Source organism: Dipodomys merriami, unplaced genomic scaffold, assembly GCF_024711535.1.
Source record: "Dipodomys merriami isolate MVZ:Mamm:240054 unplaced genomic scaffold, mDipMer1.0.p SCAF_9, whole genome shotgun sequence".
NCBI lineage: Eukaryota > Metazoa > Chordata > Mammalia > Rodentia > Heteromyidae > Dipodomys > Dipodomys merriami.
In genome coordinates this window covers 43,551,944-43,572,534 of record NW_027206512.1, presented here as the reverse complement: position 1 = coordinate 43,572,534, position 20,591 = coordinate 43,551,944, and the positions used below count along the sequence as shown (strand labels likewise).

The following is a 20,591-nucleotide window of genomic DNA, read 5'->3' as shown; positions in this document are numbered from 1 at the left end:
CCTTCTTTCTTCCTTCCTCTCTTCCTCCCTCCCTCTTTCTCCCTCTCTCCTTCCCTTTCTCTCTGCCTTTCCTTTTCTTCGCTTTTTTTTTTTTTTTTTTTGCCAGTCCTGGGGCTTTGACTTTGGGCCTGGGCACTGTCCCTGAGCTTCTTTTGCTTAAGGCTAGCACTCTACCACTTGAGTCACAGCGCCACTTCTGGCTTTTTCTGTGTATGTGGTACTGAGGAATCAAACCCAGAGCTTCATGCATGCAAGGCAAGCACTCTACCCTACCACTAAGCCACATTCCCAACCCCCTTTTCATCACTTCTTTCTTTCTTTCTTTCTTTCTTTCTTTCTTTCTTTCTTTCTTTCTTTCTTTCTTTCCTTCCTTCCTTCCTTCCTTCCTTTCTTTCTTTCTTTCTTTCTTTCTTTCTCTCTCTTTCTTTCTTTCTTTCTTTCTCTCTCTCTTTCTTTTTTCTTTCTTTCTTTCTTTCTTTCTTTCTTTCTTTCTGTGATACTGGGGTTGAACCAGGCCCTTTGCATATGCCAGCAGGTGCTCTATTGCCAGGCTGCACTCCCACCCTTCATTTTTATTTTTAAATTAATAAGTACATATCATAATTTTGATGTGTATATTTCTCCCATAAAATGAAAGCTTTGGAGCTTCTGAGTAAACATGCACAGAGACACTGGGGGAAATGAGTTTGCTCATGAAGCAGTTACTTGCTCAGTTTATTACTCCATTAAACACAGCCAGCCTCCATGTTTGTTTTCATGGCTTTCATAGATGTGCACTGTTTATAAAGCACAAGGATTTCTCAACCTGGACAGTATTTACTGGATAACTCTTTGTTGTGGTGGGCCAGGCTGGACATTGTGGGGTGTTTAGCAGACTTCCTGGTCTCCACCCCCGCCTCCATCTCATGCCCTCACCCCCACTCCTGCGTCTAGACATTGCCAAATGTCTCCTTGGTTGTCAAGATTCCTCCCCTTTCCTCCACTTCTTGAAAAACACTGACTTAAACCTGTAATTGACACTGAGTAAAGGCATGAAGCACAAAGTATTCAGATATAACCAGGGCCGAAGCAGAAAAATGACAATTGCACCAAATTGTATCAAGGAGATTATCACTGGACCTACCTATAAAGTGAATGCATAATCGCAAAATCAATTTACAGACTACGGTGTCTTTAGAGAAGAAATAATGATTTAGAGCTAGGAATGTAGCTCAGTGGTAGAGCATTTGCCTAGTCTGTATAAGGCTCTGGGTTTAATGTCCAGCACCTCAAGAAAACAAATAAAGATATTTAGAAAGACTTTAAAAAAAATTTTTTTTAAAAAGAGTCAAGGCTGTGGCTCAAATGGTAGAGTGCTGTCCTTGAGCTGAATTGCTCAAGGACAGTGCCCAGGCCCAGAGTTCAAACCCCACTACTGGAAAAAAAAAAAGTCAAGTGTGGTGGTTCATGTCTATAATCCCAGCATTGTCTGAAGGTTGATGCTATAGGATCATATGTTCAAGGCCAGCCTGAGCTATTATAAGACCTTGTCTCAAAAATTTTTTTTCCTTTACTGTTAAAAGAAGAAATAACATATCATTATCAACTTGATTACACCCAGTTTGTCCTTTCACTGACTATGAATAAACTTTCCTACTACTGGCTTTCTGATTTTCATGAAATACTTGACAGAGGTACCCAAGCCATTTCTCTCTCACTAGCCATTAGTTATTCATGAACACAATGTTTAACTTCCTTTTTAAAAATGTGTCCTTTTTAAATAACAAAATTCAAGATTCCAGACAAACCAAGAAATTTATATGCATTTTTTATTCTGTACTATCATTCCTGTCTCTGTCTCTCTCTCTCTGTGTCTCTGTCTCTCTCTCTTACACACACACACAACCTCAGGCCAAAAAGTCCATTTTCTGTGTCACTTTACACTGGGTTTTATTTTTCTGACTTTTTGGTTTGTACTTGTTTGCTTGCATATGAGAGTATCACATGATCTTCTATGTATGGCTTTTTTGTGTTTGTTTGCACAACTGGGGTTTCAATTTAGAACCTCACACTTGCTTCTAGATAATTATTCTACCACTTAAAAAAACAAAACATGATAGAGCTTCTTCTTACATAAGTAAAAGAATTTAAATAATGTGTATTATTTGTATGTGCATATGCTGATTCTGGGACTTGAACTCAGGACCTAGCTGCTGTCCCAGAGCTTTTTTGCACCAGGCTAGTACTCTACCACTTGAGTCACAGTTCCACTTCCAGCTTTTGGTGGTTAAATGAAGAAAAGAGTCTCACAGATTTTCCTGCCTTCCCTGTCTCTAAATCTCAGTCTTCAGATCTCAGCCTCCTGTGTAGCTAAGATTACAGGCATAAGCCAATGGCACCTGTTTGTATTATTTATAAGGTAGGGAAATGCCAATATTTATGTTTATCATTAACATTTTAACTGTTAATAATTTATTCTATGGATATTTTAATTTATCCTAAATGAACTTTATAATACAATTTTCTAAAAAATGAAATGTATGTCAACACTTTTGTTGTATACCACACAAATGATGAAATGATTGTCTAAATTCCTCAAGGAAGGATTATGTGATTGCTTAATACTGTGAAAGAGGTTCTTGGGTCAAGAAGTGTTGGGAAACTTGACTATAGGTCATAGCCTCACTGACTCGTTTCTCAGTGTGAAGCCTGCATTTCTTCCCTATTTTTCCATCACTTTGAGGAACTTTGAACAGTACTTGGCACCATTCCATTGGAAAAGCTTGGATAAAGCTAACCCTGTGTTAGGTATCCAACAAAGAATGAAATCGATTCTTTTTTGTTTTTGTCTGTGTGTGTATCAGTACAAGGACTATGAACTCACAGCCTAGGGGCTGTCTCATTTTTTTCACTCAAGGCTAGTACTCTACCACTGGAACCACCGCTCCACTTCTGGCTTTTGGTGGTTAGAGATAATAATCTCTGAGACTTTTCTTGCTTCTGCTAGATTCGATCTGCAAATCCTGGATCTCAGTCTTCTGAGTATCTGGGATTACAGGAATGAGCCACAGATACCAATATTGATTATTTCCAATTTAAGGAAGACCTACCTTTCTGAGAAATGATTTAAAACTGGGGTGGATCTGGGCGCTGGTGGCTCATGCCTGTAATCCTAGCTACTCAGGAGGCTAAGATCTGCAGACTGCATTTCGAAGCCAGCCAGGCAGGAAAGTCCATGAGACTCTTACCTCCAATAAACCACTCAGAAAAAGCCAGAAGAGTTGCTGTGGCTCATGTGGTAGAGTGTGTCTTGAGCACAAAGAGGCTCAGGGACAGTCCCCAAGCCCTGAGTTCAGGATTCACAAAATAATCATAACAATACATAAATAAGTTCACAATAGAATGGAAATGCATTGTGAACACTACATACATGTACACACACCACATATACACATATATGCATATATGTATGCACACATACACACATACCATATATACACACCACTTAAACATAATAGTCTTTTCAATACATGCATATCAATTATAGATTTCTGGGTTTTGGTTGGTCATGGGGTTTGAACTCAGGGACTGGGACCTGTCTCTGAGCTCTCTTGCTCAAGGCTAGTACTCTATCTACCACTTGGAACGACAGCACCACTTCCAGTTTTCTAGTGATTAATGGGACACAAGAGTTTTAAAGACTTTCCTTCCTGGGTTGGCTTTGAATCATAATCCTCAGATCTCAGCCTCCTGAGTAGCTAGGATTACAGGTGTGAGGCTCCACTGCACAGCCATAAATACTTTAAACAAATTTAAATAACTGATGAAAACTACTTGTAGAGAATTTCTTAGGACAGGCTCTACAATGAGAATAACTTTGTAAGTTGTAAGAGCCATGGATTTGTAGGTTAAAATTGGTATTTGAAAACCTTCAAGAGAGTCATGTTTACTTTTTCTAACCATTAAGTAGAAAAAAGTGCTATTTCAGTGAATGATTAACAACAGTTTAAATAAATGTAATTATAAATACTCATAGAAAAATATTATGGTCCTATTTAAACAGCTTTGACACTCTCATACATGAAAATTTGATCTCCAACTAGAGATCAAAATATATTGTTAGTAATAGAAATGGTGCTAGATGTGATACAGTGACAGCTCTGGGAAATGTCATCCTACTTTGTAGTATCAGGCATTTAATGGCAGATATAAAGTTTTGCTGAGAAATCTCAGCATTAGGAAAATTCATAAAAGTAGTCTATGCTCAAAGAAAAAGTTGAAATTGAAGTTACTGAATATTAGCAAGTCTGTTGCTGTACAAGACTAGAATGATGCAACTAGAACAGAGCCTCTCACTTATTAGCCAAGAAGGAGCAAGTCATGGAAATAATTCAAGTAGTTCACCCTTATTTTCAATTAACCAGCAAAAAGCTGGAAGTAGAGCTATGGCTCAAGTGATAGACTGCTAGCCTTGAGCAAAAATGCTTAAGGCTCCAGCAAATGGAAACAAGAGGTTTTTCCTTTTTGTTGTTTTTGTTTTCTTTTTTTTTTTCTTGTTTGTTTATCTGTCTTTGGGAGAGAAAGGGGGATCCCAGAAATTGAAGGCCCAAAGGTGAACAAGTGCAGCAGGGGTACTCATTAGGCACTGTGTTGAAAATGAATTATACATCATGTGGGTGAGGATGGGGGGGAAAAGTAGGGAGAGAGGGAAGGGGTAACATTGTCCAAAAATAAATGTACTCATTGCTTGACATGTAATGGTAACGCCTCTGAACATCAGCTTATAATAATTTTTTTAAAAAACTCAAAAGAACTGTTCAAGGCTGGGTACTGGTGACTCACGCCTATAATCCTAGCTACTCAGGAGGCTGAGACCTGAGGATTGTGGTTCAAAGCCAGCCCGGACAGGACAAGTGAGAGAGACTCTTACCTCCAATTAAACCACCCCAAAACCAGAAGTATCTCTGTGGCTCAAAGTGGTTGAGCACTAGCCTTGAGCAAAAAAAGCTCAGGGACAGCATCCAGGCCCAGAGTTCAAGGCTTGTAACTGACAAAAAAAAAAAAAAAGGCCAAGAACATCACCTATGCCCTGAGTTCAAGCCCCCCAGGACACACACACACACACACACACACACACACACACACACACCAATAAATAAAGTCATTTTAGTAATCTGATAATGCTACTTGAAAATGTTGGTGAAACTCAGAATCTTTCAGTATTTAGGATTCTAGTATTAAGGGAGCCATTACTTGGCTGTTCTCAGGGCCCTATGGTAACCAGATATTATGTGACAAGGCCTTAGGAGGAAGGCGGGGTTTACTGTTGGTTCTTCTTTCCTGGTGAATGAGTGTGTATTGCATGTCTCCTCCTTTACCTTCTTTAACACCTCATTATCACTGAACTTACCTTTACATTCCTGTACATTCCTTAGAGATCTTTAGAGTTTGAGGCAATCTGAAGAGCAATAGCAGTTCTATCTACAGCCAGAGACTTTTTCAAACAATTCTTTCCAATTATTGTGGGTATGTCGGGGTGTGGTGTATGCCAATTTAGGAGCTAGAACTCAGGCCTCATACTCTCACTTGATTTGTTTTGGTTTTGTGTGTATTAGGGCTGAATATAGGGCCTGGGCATCTTCCCTTAGCTTTTTCACTCAAAGCTGGCACTCCACCACTTGAGCCATAGCACCACTTCTGGTTTTTTGGTGCTTAATTAATTGAGGATGAGTCTCATGGACTTTCCTGCCCAGGTTGGCTTCAAATCACTATCCTCAGATATCAGCCTCCTGAATAGCTAGGCTTATAGGTGTGAGCATCTGACTACACTTAACTTTCACACTTAAGGTTGACATGTGGACATGTAAGTGGACATATGTCCACTTACAACTTGAATGGTTTCTTTCTAAATCCTAAGGGAATCCTTCCAGTTATCCACTCAGGCCTTCTTAGCTTTCATTACACCCTGAGGCCAGCAGGTCCCCATAAAACACCCTAAATGCCACACTGATCACCACCAGTATTTTTCCACAACAAGCTTCCAGACGACTTCAAATGCCCATTCTCATTGGGTCTTTGGCTATCTTACCTATTCAATCTTCACCACCAATTCTCTAGAGCATTTTTTTGCACTCCGTGTCAGACACAAGGGGACTGGTGGAGGAAACAATGGACTCCAAACATCTATGAGTACTATGTTCAAATGGTTCCTTTCCTTTCAATTATCCTATCCCCCAACTGTCCCACATTATCTTCCTCCCTTCTAATCCTCTCCATCTCCATTCTAAACCTTAGCCTGCTATCTTATTTCTTTCCTATCATGCACTGAATTTATCTGAGTCTGGACTTCCAGGAGTATCTGAGGAGGAAAATGAATGGGAATGAGATATTAGAGCTCTCTTTCTCTCTCCCTCCCTCCCTCCTCTCTCTTCTTTTCATTCCCCCCATCCCTGCCCCTCTCTGCCAGCTTCAACTCAGGGCATGTTTCCTTAGCTTTGTCACTCAAGGCTGGAGCTTTACCACTTGATCTATACCTCCACTTCTGGCTTTTTGGTGGTTAACTAGAGATAAGAGTGTCACAGACTTTCCTGTCTGTGCTGGCTTTGAACCTTGATCCTTAGATCTCAGCCCCCAGAGTAGCTAGGATTATATCTCTCAAGGACATCAAGCCTGAGAATTGGCTAGCTAGAAAGGAAAACGCAGCTGAGCTCTTGGTTAACCTACTGAACAAAGGTTGAGCCTCCCTTCAATCAATCATTCCAAAGGTAGATGGCCTTGTAACCAGATACACTGCAACCTTGGGAAATCCGTAGGATGGCTATTGTGCAAGATGGCCAGGCTCAGATTGCAATTCCCTACCATTCCTGTGGTCTCAACATTCTACAAAGAATGCTCACAGAAATCCCAGCTTTGTTCAAGAGCTCTGTGTGTGTGTGTGTGTGTGTGTGTGTGTGTGTGCGCGCGCGCGCACGCGCCAGTCCTGGGGCTTGAACTCAAGGCCTGGGGGCTGTACCTTAGCTTTCTTCATTCAAGGCTGACACTCTACTACCTGAGCCACAGCTCCACTTCTTTTTGGTGGTTCATTGGACACAGTCTCGCAGACATTTTTTCACAAGCTGATTTTGAACCAGGAACCTCAGATCTCAGCTTCCTGAGTAGCTAGAATTATGGTTTTTTTGGGGGGGGGAGGGGTCCGGTCATGGGGCCTGAACTCTGGGCCTGGGTGCTGTCCCTCAGCTCTTCAGCTCAAGGCTAGCGCTCTACCACTTGATCCACAGCGCCACTTCCGGCTTTTTTCTTTTTGCTTATGTGGTGCTGAGGAATCGAACCCAGGGCCTTGAGCATGCAAGGCAAACGCTCTACCACTGAGCCACCTTCCCAGCCCCCTGAGTAGCTAGAATTATAAGCATAAACCACCAGCACCCAACTCCCAGAAACAAATTTTTAAAAAAATTTCCAGTTTTGGGTCTTGATCTCAGGGTTTGGGCATTGTCCCTGAGCTCTTTTGCTGAAGGCTAGTACTCTACTACTTTGAGCCACAGCTCCACTTCTAGTTTTTGGGTGGTTGATTGGAGAAAAGAGTCTCACAGATTTTCCTGGCTGGCTGGCTTTGAACGCTAATCCTCAGATCTCAGCCTCTTGAGTAGCTAGGATTACAGACATGAGCCACCAGCGCCCCTCTAGAAACAAACTTTTTACCTTGGTATTTAGCAGACAGTATGCAGTTACAAGTGCTACTTAGCAAACCTCCCCCACATTCTCTACTATGAATGGAGGACCGTTTTCAGCCTAGAGTAGAGATAACTGGAGATGCCTTGATAGCCTGAGCAAATAGCAGCAAAGGTGAGAGAGATCAGGGAAACTCGAAGGTCACCTTGGGGTGTGACAATACAAGCACATGAGAATCCAAAACACTTTCTTGGAAGCATATGGCCAGGTAGGCATCTGCTGCCACCTGAGCTGTATGTGGCTTACTGGTAGAAGCAAGATTGTACCACAAGTTAGATCACCGTTCCTATAACTGCTCAATAATGCAATAGGACCTCTATTTCCCAAAAGCTCGTTCATTTTTCCCATTAGGCTTGTTGTCCTACCAGGACTGTGGTACTTGTCCTGGAGCACTTGATGGTGTCCTGTTTGTACAGAAGCTAGGTTATGGCTCAGCTCTTACACGTGTGGCACTTTTCAGTTCCCACATCTGAGGTACACAAATCCCCTGAGAACTGCTGCTTACAGTGTCTTCCAAAGATGAGAGCACTAAGTCAGGCACCGTTGGCTCATGCCTGTAATCCTAACTATTCAGGAGGCTGAGATCTAAAGATCACAGTTCCATGCCCAGGCAGAAGATTCTTACCTGTGAGACTCTTATCTCCAATTAACCACTAGAAAACTGATGTGGCACTGTGGCTCAAGTGGTAGAGCGCTGGCCTTGAGCTGAAGAGCTGATGGACAGAGCCCAGACTCAGAAAGTCCCATGACCAACAACAAAAAAACAACAACAAAAAAATGAGAGTATTAAAGCTCCCAAAGGACTGAGTGACCTCTTAGAATCAAGCAAAGAATGCGCAGCTTCTGATTCATGATTGAAAAGAAAAGCAATTCTCAAGACTTTAAAAAAGTTGAAAGTGAGCCAGGCACTGGTGGCTCACGCCTGTAATCCTAGCTACTCAGGAGGCTGAGATCTGAGGATCGAGGTTCAAAGCCAGCCCTGACAGGAGAGACCTTGAGACTCCTATCTCTAATAAACCACCAGAAAACCGGAAGTGGCGCTGTAGCTCAAGTGGTAGAGCACTCGCCTTGAGCTGAAGAGCTGAGGGACAGCGCCCAGGCCCAGAGTTCAAGCCCCACGGCCGACAAAAAAAAAAAAAAAAAAAAAAGTTGAAAGTGGCTCTGTGGCTCAAGTGGTAAAATGCTGGCCTTGAGCTGAAGAGCTCAGAGACAGTGCCAGGCCCAGAGTTCAAGCCCCACAACCGGCCTCCTTGACCCCCCCCCCCAAAAAAAAAAGGAAAAAAGAAAAGTCTACAAAGAGAATTGCTGATACCATGGAAGAAAAGATTTCCTGTGACTCCTAATCTTGGTTTGGAGTCAAGAGAGAAGATTATACCCTGAACACTTGTCTGAGAGGAAAGCATTCTTAAAGACCTATGAGAAGCCGGGCGCTGGTGGCTCATGCCTATAATCCTAGCTACTCAGGAGGCTGAGATCTGAGGATCGCGGTTCAAAGCCAGCCCGGGCAGGAGAGACCGTGAGAGACTCCTATCTCCAATAAAAACCACCAGAAAACTGGAAGTGGTGCTGTAGCTCAAGTGGTAGAGTGCTCGCCTTGAGCTGAAGAGCTGAGGGACAGCGCCCAGGCCCAGAGTTCAAGCCCCACGACTGACAAAAAAAAAAAAAAAAAGACCTATGAGAAAAGCTGGGCATGGTAGTGTATGCCTGAAATCCCAGCACTTGGGGAAGCTGAGGCAGGAACGTCCTTAAGTTCAAGGCCAACTTGAGAACATCTGGGTGCTAAAAAATTCTAGGATTTTCCAGTGAAAACAGAGTAAGAACTGTTAGAGGTAATACCTCAATGCATGTGCTCCTCTAGAAAAAAAAAATCTTCCAAGGTGTGACTGAAATTAGTTTTTCTTTCACAAAACAGATGTATCATTCCTATTTGTCCCATCTAATAGGATTTGAGGAGCACTGTGAGACCCACAGGATCGATTAGGTTCCAGTCCATTGCTCATATTTGATTGTTTCTAGTCTCCAAGAGGTAATTTCACATGATGGTTTGTATAACATAAAGCTGCTACCAGCAAAAGAAAAGCTTTGGAACAAAAACAAAAAATGGACCAAGCACCGGTGCCTCATATCTCTAATCTGACCTGCTCAGGAGGCTGAGATCTGAAGAGTACAGTTCAAAGCCAGGTAGGAAAGTCCATGAGACTCTCATCTCCAATCACACACGTGAAACCCAGAAGGGGCCCTGTGGTTCAAAGTGGCAGAGCTTTATCCTTCAGCAAAAAAACTCAAGGATAGTGCCCAGGCACTGAATTCAAGCCCCACAACCGACCAAAAAATAAAATTGAAAACGGTCTGTGGGTTAAAAATAACAAGTGTTGTTACATTAGTTTTACAAATAAAAGGGCAATTGAGAGACATGGGGAGAAAGCAGAGGCCAGCAAGGCGCATGCTCGGGAAGCGCAGCGGCCATAACACAGGTAAAGCACGTCCATGTCTGCTCAGGCTTCTTTGACAATAAGGAAGCTCCTTCCTGGTAAGTTCCTGTGCCATATGTTTCCACCTCCCTGGGAAGAGCAAGCCAAACATTGATATTGAGTAAGTGCCTCGTAAATCCCTGTCAAATAGACTAGAAAGTAATCACTGGCCTCCGTTAGAAGACAGCGTGATGGTCATGTCCATCTCTTGGTGGGTTGTCTATGTGCTTGTCATATAGATGCAGTAGCTCCAAATTGGAGCACAGCCCTCCAAAGGATGTCAGTATTTCCAGTCTCCTTCTACAGCTGAGCACACTAAGAGGTTAAGCGACTAAATTTCTGAACTTCAAGCCAGGTGTGCTGATCCCAATGTTCACACTCTTTCCATTGTTTTTCAGCAGTGCCACCTTGTGTGTGTGTGTGTGTGTGTGTGCTGGTACTGGGGCTTAAACTTAGGATCAAGGCTCTGTCCCTGAGCTTTTAATTTTTTTTATTTTTGTCTGATCATTATATAAAAGTGATGAAGAGAGGGGCTACAGTTACATTAGTCAGGTAATGAATACATTTTTTAAATCTTTTTTTTGTTTGGGTCCAGTTGTGCCTGAACTCTGGGCCTGGGCGCTGTCCCTCAGCTCTTCAGCTCAAGGCTAGTGCTCTACCATTGAGCCACAGCGCCACTTTCGGCTTTTTTCTTTTTGCTGATGTGGTGCTGAGGAATTGAACCCAGAGCCTCATGCATGGAAGGCAAGCGCTCTACCACTGAGCCACCTTCCCAGCCCCATGAATACATTTTTTGTAATGTCACCTCTTCCCCTTCGTGCTGTTTATCCCACCCACAAGTTGTATAGTTCATTTTCAACACAGGGTCTAGTGAGTACCACTGCTGCTTCTTCACCCTTTGTCCATTCATTTCTGTGCCCCTCTAGCCCTCCAAAAGACAGATAAACAAGAGAAAAAGAAAACTAAAACAGAGGCTGAGGATGTGGATTAGTGGTAGAGTGCTTGCCTAGCATGCATGAAGCCCTGGGTTCCATTCCTCAGTACCACATAAACAGAAAAGGCCAGAAGTGGTGCTGTGGCTCAAGTAGTAAAATGCTAGACTTGAGCAAAAGAAGCTCAGGGACAGTGCCCAGGCCCTGAGTTAAAAAAAAAAAAAGTCTCATGAACTTTCCTGCCCAGGTTGACTCTGAATCATGATCCTCAGATCTCAGACTTCCGAGTAGCTAGGATTACAGGCGTGAGCCACCAGCCTGGCAGTGTGATGTTTCTTGATTGGCACAAGGCTCTGACTGCTTGCCTTTCCCTGGTTCCACTCTTGAGCTTCATTTCCAGATTAGAGCTTTGTCTTTCTTTCTCTTTCTTTCTTTCTTTCTTTCTTTCTTTCTTTCTCTCTCTCTCTCTCTCTCTCTCTCTCTCTCTCTCTCTCTCTCTCTCTCTCTCTCTCTCTCTCTCTCTCTCTTTCTCTCTCTCTCTCTCTCTCTCTCCCCCTTTCTTTTTCTTCTTTCTTTCTGTTTTGTTGTTGTTGATTGTGAGGCTGGGGCGCTGTCCCTGAGCTCTTCAGCTCAAGGCCAGTTCTCTACCACTTGAGCCACAGTGCCATTTGCAGCCTTTTCTGTTTATGTGGTGCTGAAGAATCAAACCCAGGGCTTCATGCAAGCATTCTCCCACTGAGCCACCTTTCCAGCCCCATGACTGTTGTGTTTCTTACTGAGCAGACAGCTCTGGGACTTCCCTGTCTCTAGTCCACCATCTTGGATTCTCCCTGAGCTTTCTTGCTCAAGGCTAGCACTCTAGCCACAGCTCTACTGCTGGATTTTGGATGGTTAATTTGGATGTCAGGGTCTTGTGAACTTTCCTGCCTGGTTGGCTTTGCACTGCCATCCTCAGCCTCCTGAGTAGCGAAGATTGCAGGTATGACCGCCAATGCCTGGCCCCTCTGTCTTTTATGTAGGGGAGGAAACCTGTAATCCAAGTGGTCTCATCCATACCCTGCCTAAGAAGGCCCAGAAAGAGAACCTGGCAGAGGTGAAGTTAGCCAGCGTTAACTTAGCCTCTGACAACCTCAGAAACCCTGTAGGAGGGAGGAGGGGACACACAAAGGAAGTCAGCAGTTACCCAGCTATTTCTTCCAATGTCACCAGTGTTTCATTAATTGGGTCAATATAAACACCTTCAATCATCTTAAAACACCTTCAGCCTGGTGAAGCCAGGCACAGTGTTTCAGTTCTATAATTCCAGCTATTCAATAAGCAGAAAAGAGTATCCCAGCAGGGGTCCAGTGGCTCATGCCTATAATCCCAGCTACTCAGGAGGTTGAGATCTGAGGATCACGGTTCGAGGCCATTCCAGGCAAAAAAGTCCCCGTGAGACTCTTATCTCCAATTAGCCACTCAAAAACCGAAAGAGGCACTGTAGCTTAAGTGGAAGAGCACTAGCCTTGAGCTGAATTGCTCAAGAGACGGCACCTGGGCCTAGAGTTCAAGCCCCACCACAGACAAAAAAAAAAAAAAGAGAGAGAGAGAGAGAATATCTCATTTTAAGTCCATCTGAGATAAAGATTTCATAAGACCCCAACTCTATCAATAAACCTGGCATGGTAGTTTGCTCCAGTAATACTAGCTACTAGAAAGGCATAGGTAGGAAGATAATGGGCTGAGTTTGGTCCTGGGTAAAAAAAAAAAAAAAAAAATCAAGACCCTACCAGAAAAATAAAGCAAAAACAGAATATGATGCATGGCTCATGTGATAGAACAACTGCTCAGGAAATATAAGCAATACCTAAAGTTCAAACTCCACTATTATAAAAACAACTCCAAGCCACTTGTGGCTCATGCTTGTTATTTTAGGTACCAAGAGGCTAAGATCTGAGGATCATGGCTTGAAACCAGCCTAGGCAGGAAAGACTGTGAGAATCTTTTTTTGTTTGTTTGTTTGTTTGTTTTTGTCGGTCCTGGGGCCTGAACTCTGGGCCTGGGCTCTGTCCCTCAGCTCTTCAGCTCAAGACTAGTGTTCTACCACTTGAGCCACAGTGTCATTTCTGGCTTTTTCTGCTTATGTGATGCTGAGGAATCGACCCTAAGGCCTCATGCATGCAAGGAAGCACTCTACCACTGAGCCACCTTCCCAGGCCCAACTGTGAAAATCTTACCTTCAATTATCCAATAACAACAACAAAAAGGATGTGAAAGTGTGGCTCAGGTGGTAGAACACTACTTTTAGCAAAAAAAAAAAAAAAAAAGCCAAGCCCCTCCCCCCCAAATAAAAAAAGGGTCAGGCACTGGTGGTTCACACCTATACTGATAGCTACTCAGGAGACTTAGCTCTGAGGATTGTGGTACAAAGCCAGCCCAGGCAGGAAAGTCTGTGAGACTCTTATCTCTAATTAACCACCAGAAAACCAGAAGTGGGACTGTGGCTCAAGTGGTAGAGAGCTAGCCTTGAGCAAAAGAGCTCAAAGATAGCATCTTCGTGAGTTAAAGCCCTACAGACAAAAACAACAACAACAAAAGATAAGTAAGCACAATAGTCCATAATAATATTTTTAGCCAGTGGCTCACGCTTTTGTAATCCTAGCTACTCAGGATGCTAAGATCTGAGGATGGTGGTTCAAGTCAGCCTAGTCAATAAAGTCCATGATTTTTTTTTGGCCAGTCCTGGGGCTTGAACTCAGGGCCTGGGTGCTGTCTGTGAGCTTCTTTTGCTCAAAGCTAGTGCTCTATCACATGAACCACAGCACCACTTCCAGCTTTTTCTGGGTAGTTTATTGGAGTTAAGCGTCTCACAGACTCAAAACCAGTCGGGCTGGTTTTGAACCATGATCCTCAGATCTCAGCCCCCTGAATAGCTAGGATTACAGGCATGAGCCCCCAGTGCCCAGTTCCATGAACCTCTTATCTCCAATGAACTACCCCAAAAAAGCCAGAAGTGGATGGAACTGCAGCTCAAGTGGTAGAGTGCTAGTCTTGAGCAAAAAGCTCAGGGACAGTGCCTAGGACCCTGAGTTCAAGCCTTAGAACTGGCACCAAAAAGAATAATAATAACTTTAATAATAATAACTTTTCTCCCTTAGGCTCATTCAAAAGTTTGGCATAACTACAACAGAAATTTCCGCCCACATCAGAAGGGCTGGTTATCGATCACATTGGGGTCCCACTGGATTGAGCCAAACAGATGGGAAAATCAGATGGATATACTCAAGTGCCAGCAATCCATGGCTTCTGTGCTTGGCTGGTTTGCTAGCCCCATCCACGGCAACGGCGACTACCCCGAGGACATGAAGAAGTGGCTGTCTATTCTACCTCTTTTCTCAGACACAGAGAAAAAGGAGGTGAAAGGCACCGCTGACTTTTTTGCCTTTTCCTTTGGACCCAATAATTTCAAGCCTCAGAACACCATGGACAAAATGGGGCAAAATGTGTCGCTCAACTTGAGACAAGTGCTGAACTGGATTAAGTTAGAATACAACAACCCTCGGATCTTGATTACTGAGAATGGCTGGTTCACAGATAGCTACATAAAGACGGAAGACACCACAGCCATCTACATGATGAAGAATTTCCTCAACCAAGTTCTCCAAGGTTGGTTGCCCATTTGCTCAATTAAAAAATAGATAAATACAGCTCCAGTGGCTCATGCATGTAATCTTAGCTACTCAGAAGGATGAAATCTGAGGATCACAGTTCAAAGCCAGCCTGGGCAGGAAAGTCTGTGAGCCTCTCATCTCCAGTTAACATCAAAAAGCCAGAAGTAGAGCTGTGGCAGCTTTAAGCAGAACAAAACCCAAAAATAAACAAAGAAGAAAACTAAGGGACAAAGTCCAAGTCCTGAGTTCAAGACCCTGTACTGCCACACACATCTAAAAAGATTGATTTGGGGCTGGGAAGGTGGCTTAGTGGTAGAGTGCTTGCCTTGCATGCATGAGGCTCTGGGTTTAATTCCTCAGCACTACATAAGCAGAAAAAGCCAGAAGTGGGGCTGTGGCATAAGTGGTAGAGCGCTGGCCTTGAGCTGAAAAGCTGAGGGACAGCGCCCAGGCCCAGAGTTCAGGCCCCACAACGACCAAAAAAAGAAAAAAAAGGTTGATTTTTTTGTAGGATATTTAAAGTCACCTTTAAATATGTTATTGTTGTTGTTGGATTATTGTACTATCCAATGACAGAATTTTTAATGTTACTCTCATATCCTTTTTATTTTTATTTTCAAAATTTCTTTATTATTTTCAAGGTAATAGAGAGTGGGGTTACATTTATATATGTCAAGTAATAAGTACATTTCCTTTTTTTTTTTTTTTTGTCAGTCGTGAGGCTTGAACTCTGGGCTTGGGCGCTGTCCCTCAGCTCTTTAGCTCAAGGCAAGCGCTCTACTGCTTGAGCCACAGCGCCACTTCCAGTTTTCTAGTGGTTTATTGGAGATAAGAGTCTCACAGAGGGCTGGGAAGGTGGCTCAGTGGTAGAGCGCTTGCCTTGCATGCCTGAGGCCCTGGGTTCCATTCCCCAGCACCACATAAGCAAAAAGAAAAAAAGCTGGAAGTGGCACTGTGGCTCAAGTGGTAGAGTGCTAGCCTTGAGCTGAAGAGCTGAGGCCCAGAGTTCAGGCCCCATGACCGGACCCCCCCCCCCCCCCGCCAAAAAAAAAGAGTCTCACGGACTTTCCTGCCCGGGCTGGCTTTGAACTGCGATCCTCAGATCTCAGCCTCCTGAGTAGCTAGGATTACAGGCGTGAGCCACTAGTGTCCGGCAGTACATTTCCTTTTGCACCATGTCATCTATTCCCTCATTCTCTCATACCCTTTTTTTTTTTTTGGGGGGGGGGGGGTCTGGCCATGGGGCCTGAACTCTGGGCCTGGGTGCTGTCCCTCAGCTCTTCAGCTCAAGGCTAGGACTCTACCCCTTGAGCCATAGCACCACTTCCGGCTTTTTCTGTTTATGTGGTGCTGAGGAATCGAACCCAGGGCCTCATGCATGTGGGGCAAGCACTCTACCACTGAGCCACCTTCCCAGCTCCCCCCCCCCCACCCTTTTTAAATAAAGTTTGAGAACAAGACAGGCATGGTGGTTCTCACCTATAAACTCAGTACTTGGGAGGCTGAGGAAGAAAGATGAAGAGTTTGAAGCCAGTTTGGGCTATATAGGAAATTCCAGGTCAGCCTAGATTACGTAGCAAGATCCTGGCCAGCTTCAGTTACATAACAAGACTTTGAAAAAAAAAAAAAAAAAGCCAGGTGCCAGTGGCTCATCCCTGTAATCCTATGCAGGAGGCTGAAATCTGAGAATCATGGTTCAGAGCCAGCCCAGACAGGGAAGCCTGAGATACTCCTATCGCCAATAAACTACTCAGAAAAATCCAGAAGTGGTGCTGTGGCTCAAGCCGTAGAGTGCTAGCCTTAAGCAAAAGAAGCTCAGGGACAGTGCCCAGGCCAAGTTCAAGCCCCAGGACTGGAGTGGGGAGAGTTTAAGAACAAAATAATTTGAGGAGGGACTGGGAATGTGGCTTAGTGGTAGAGTACTTGCCTAGCATGCATGAAGCTCTAGGTTTGATTCCTCAGTACCACATAAACAGAAAAAGCCAGAAGTGGTACTTGTGGCTCCAGTGGTAGAGTGCTAGCCTTGAGCAAAAAGCGCCCTGAGTTCAATCCACAGAACTGGAAAATAATAATAATAATAATAATAATAATAATAATAATAATAATAATAATAATAATAATTTGAGTACACAAAGATGATCCAGTCCTGAAAGTGCAAAAAGATTCTGGTGCATTCTTTATATAGGGCTCAGTTCTAAAAAGAGGTATTTCAAGTTTCCTGATGGCAGTACTTTATTCTGAAATGCTCTTTTTACTCTGTAACAAGACTGAATGGAAAAAGGCCAAAAAACAAAGCTGAGCAGTTTGCAAGGCTCTTGGAGATTTCTTCTGAGGAGACATTTCTCCTCATTCCTCTCCCTTTTCTCAAGCAGTGCCTTCTGCAGGTGGCTGGTGGAAAGAAAGACAAGATGGGATTATGAGCGTCTGACCCTGAGGCAATGGGCTCTACCTCAATGTAAAACAGTTCTCTGCAGATCTAACACTCTGCAGCTTTCTTTAGGAGCCACAAGTCTTGAGGACAATTCCAGATTCTGCAGGGCAGAGTCCTCAGGGAGACCCAACTCTCTGCCCCAATTCTGTGGCCAGTAGAAACAGAGCCTAACTCAGCCAGGCACCACATACATCTGGCAATCTAGAGCAGAGGTCGATGTCACAGGCATTGGGTTGAGTGCCATGCACTAGGGCAGAAAGGGGCGTCTATTCATCCCCCCTCAAAGCCCTATAGCACCAATGGACTAAGCACCAGGGCCTGTTCAAGTGTAATTATCTCAGAATATTTTGACACGATTTTCTACCTTTTAGGAAAAGGATGTTAATGATAAGTCCCCAAAATATAGCAACAAAGCATTTTCATGAGAGAAATGAAAGCTCCTATGAAAAATGATTCAGGACTAATTGGAGCATTTGTTTTACAACTTACTATTGATTTTCTAGTTCCGAAGGGTTATTGAGTTGGAGTTTCTAAGCAAGAAAGGTCCTTAGAGATCATCTTGTCCAATCTTTTCTGTTTATAAATGAGGAAACTGAGGCAAAGAATATAGTCCAGTCACTGCCTTCTAGGAACACAGATGGTCAGGTTCTAGGCCCTGTTCTCCAGTGCTGCCAGAGCCCCTTCTCCTATACTTCTTTGCTTCTTTTGTCTCCTAGTAACCACACACACTTGTATTAACTCTAAGAGCTGATTTTTGGGTTTTGTCCTGGTACCAGAGTTTAAACTCAGGGCCTGGCACTGACCCTTAGCTTTTTCTCTCAAGGCTGGTACTCTACCACTTGAGCCATAGCTCTACTTCTAGCTTTCTGGTGGTTAATTAGAGATAAGAGTCTCATGGCGCCAGGCACCCGTGGCTCATACCTGTCATCCTAACTACTCAGGAGGCTGAAAACTGAGGATTTCGGTTCAAAGCCAGCCCTGGCAGGAAAGACTGTGAGACTCTTATCTCCAATAAGCCACCAGAAAACCAGAAGCTGCACTGTAGCTCAAGATGTAGAGTGCTAGGGCTGGGAAGGTGACTCAGTGGTAGAGCGCTTGCCTTGCATGCTCAAGGCCCTGGGTTCGATTCCTCAGCACCACATAAGCAAAAAGAAAAAAGCCCGAAGTGGCACTGTGGCTCAAGTGGTAGAGCGCTAGCCTTGAGCTGAAGAGCTGAGGGACAGCGCCCAGGCCCAGAGTTCAGGCCCCACGACCGGACCAAAAAATAAAAAAATAAAAATAAAGATGTAGAGTGCTAGCCTTGAGCTGAAGAGCTGAGCCACTTCTGGCTTTTTCTATTTATGTGGTACTGAGGAATTGAGCTCAGGGCTCCATGCATGCTAGGCAAACACTCTACCACTAAGTCATATCTCCAGACCACAATCACTTTTTATTTGGAAAAATGAGAAAAGGATGGATAGTTTTATAACCTTCCATGCTATATCATGTTGCTGGTGAAACTGAACAGTAAATACACATTAGATTGCTTAGCCATGCAAACATGTCTGCTCTTTTCTCTGTGCAGCGATAAGGTTCGATGAAGTACAAGTGTTCGGCTATACTGCCTGGGCTCTTCTGGATGGCTTTGAGTGGCAGGATGCCTACACCACCCGCCGTGGATTATTTTATGTGGATTTTAATAGTGAAGAGAAAGAAAGAAAGCCCAAGTCGTCGGCACATTACTATAAACAGATTATACAAGAAAATGGTTTTACTTTAAATGACTCCACGCCTGATATACAGGGTCAGTTTCCCTGCGACTTCTCCTGGGGGGTCACTGAATCTGTTCTGAAGGTAAGTGGCTACTTCCAAATTCACCATGAACATGTGGAGATAGTTCACAATATTCATTCATTTACTCAATGATAGCTGAGACATGGTATCAGCAATATCAAATACAATGATTAGCCAAGGCTGCTGGCTCACATCTGTAATCCCAGCTACTCAGGAGGCTGAGATCAGGATCATGGTTCAAATCTAGCCCAGGCAGGAAAAGTCCCTGAGACTCTCATCTCCAGTTAACCACCAGAAAACTGGAAGTAGAGCTGTGGCTTAAAGTAGGAGAGCCCCTAGCCTTGAGCAAAAAGAGCTCAGGGACAGTGTCTAGGCCCTGAGTTCAAGCCCCACAACCCACAACAAACAAACAAACAAATATACAATGCTTACTTAGAAATTATGAAGAGGAACTGGGGAAGAGGAAGAGAGCAGCATGGGAATCAATGCTTTCTGACATACTGCCCTAGACCAGAACTTACAGTTGATAATGGAGATGAAGAAATAAAGAGGCTGTCTTCCAGGCGGGTACAGTTCAGAGGGAACTTACAACCATTTCTTTTTTTTTTTTTTTTTGGGTCCGGTCGTGGGGCCTGAACTCTGGGCCTGAGCGCTGTCCCTCAGCTCTTCAGCTCAAGGCTAGCGCTCTACCACTTGAGCCACAGTGCCACTTCCAGCTTTTTTCTTTTTGCTTATGTGGTGCTGAGGAATCGAACCCAGGGTCTTGAGCATGCAAGGCAAGCGCTCTACCACTGAGCCACCTTCCCAGCCCCCCATTTCTTTTTTTTTTTAACCTGTCCTGGAACTTGAACTCAGGGCCTGGACACTGTCCCTGAGCTTCTTTTGCTCAAGGCTAACGTTCTACCACAGTGCTACTTCCTGCTTTTTCTGTGTATGTGCTACTGAGGAATCGAATCCAGGGCTTCATGCATGCTAGGCAAGCACTCTACCACTAAGCCACATTCCCAGCCATACAACCATTTCCAAGTGAGACATTTGTTTATAGAGTCTGAAAATTCTACAGAAAAAATATTTACAGATTTTTGAGCCAAAAGCAAATTGTGACCAGCCCTTTATTTAAGTAGTGAATAGATCTACATAATTTATCTTTACTCCTAAACTCTCTGTGTCCTAGTAGAATCTCTCCAGACATTCTACTCCTTACCTTTTTCCCAATGTTTGTTCAAAAAGGCTGTAATAAAGTATTCCCAGCCAGATATGGTGAATTCTCTCCCTATCATCTTCTGTGTTTTATTCTCCTTTTTTTTCTCTCTCTTTGCAGTACTGGGGTTTGAACTCAGGGCCTTGAGTTTGCTAGTCTACCACTTGAACCATACCTCCAGTTTCAGCCCTTTGCTGGTTAATTGGGCATAAGAATTTCATCAGGGGCTAAGAATGTGGCTTAATGGTAGAGTGCTTGCTTAGCATGCATGAAGCCTTGGGTTCAATTCCTCAGTACTACATAAGCAGAAAAAGCCAGAAGTGGTGGGTTCAAGTGGTAGAGTGCTAGCCTTGAGCAAAAAGAAGCTCAGGGATAATGCCCAGGCCCTGAGTTCAAGCCCCAGGACTGCCAAAAGCAATAAGAACA

General features: G+C 43.7%; 1 protein-coding gene across 1 annotated transcript in view; it reads left to right on the top strand.

Annotated features, from left to right (window-relative positions):
• The window catches only part of Klb (klotho beta), a 39,066-nt gene that overhangs the window by 6,619 nt on the left and 11,856 nt on the right, over positions 1 to 20,591 (top strand). Inside the window, exons 2-3 of the mRNA XM_070012463.1 lie at positions 14,248 to 14,755; positions 18,756 to 19,024. Coding sequence (XP_069868564.1) covers positions 14,248 to 14,755; positions 18,756 to 19,024 — 777 coding nt within the window. The remainder of the gene's footprint in view (positions 1 to 14,247; positions 14,756 to 18,755; positions 19,025 to 20,591) is intronic.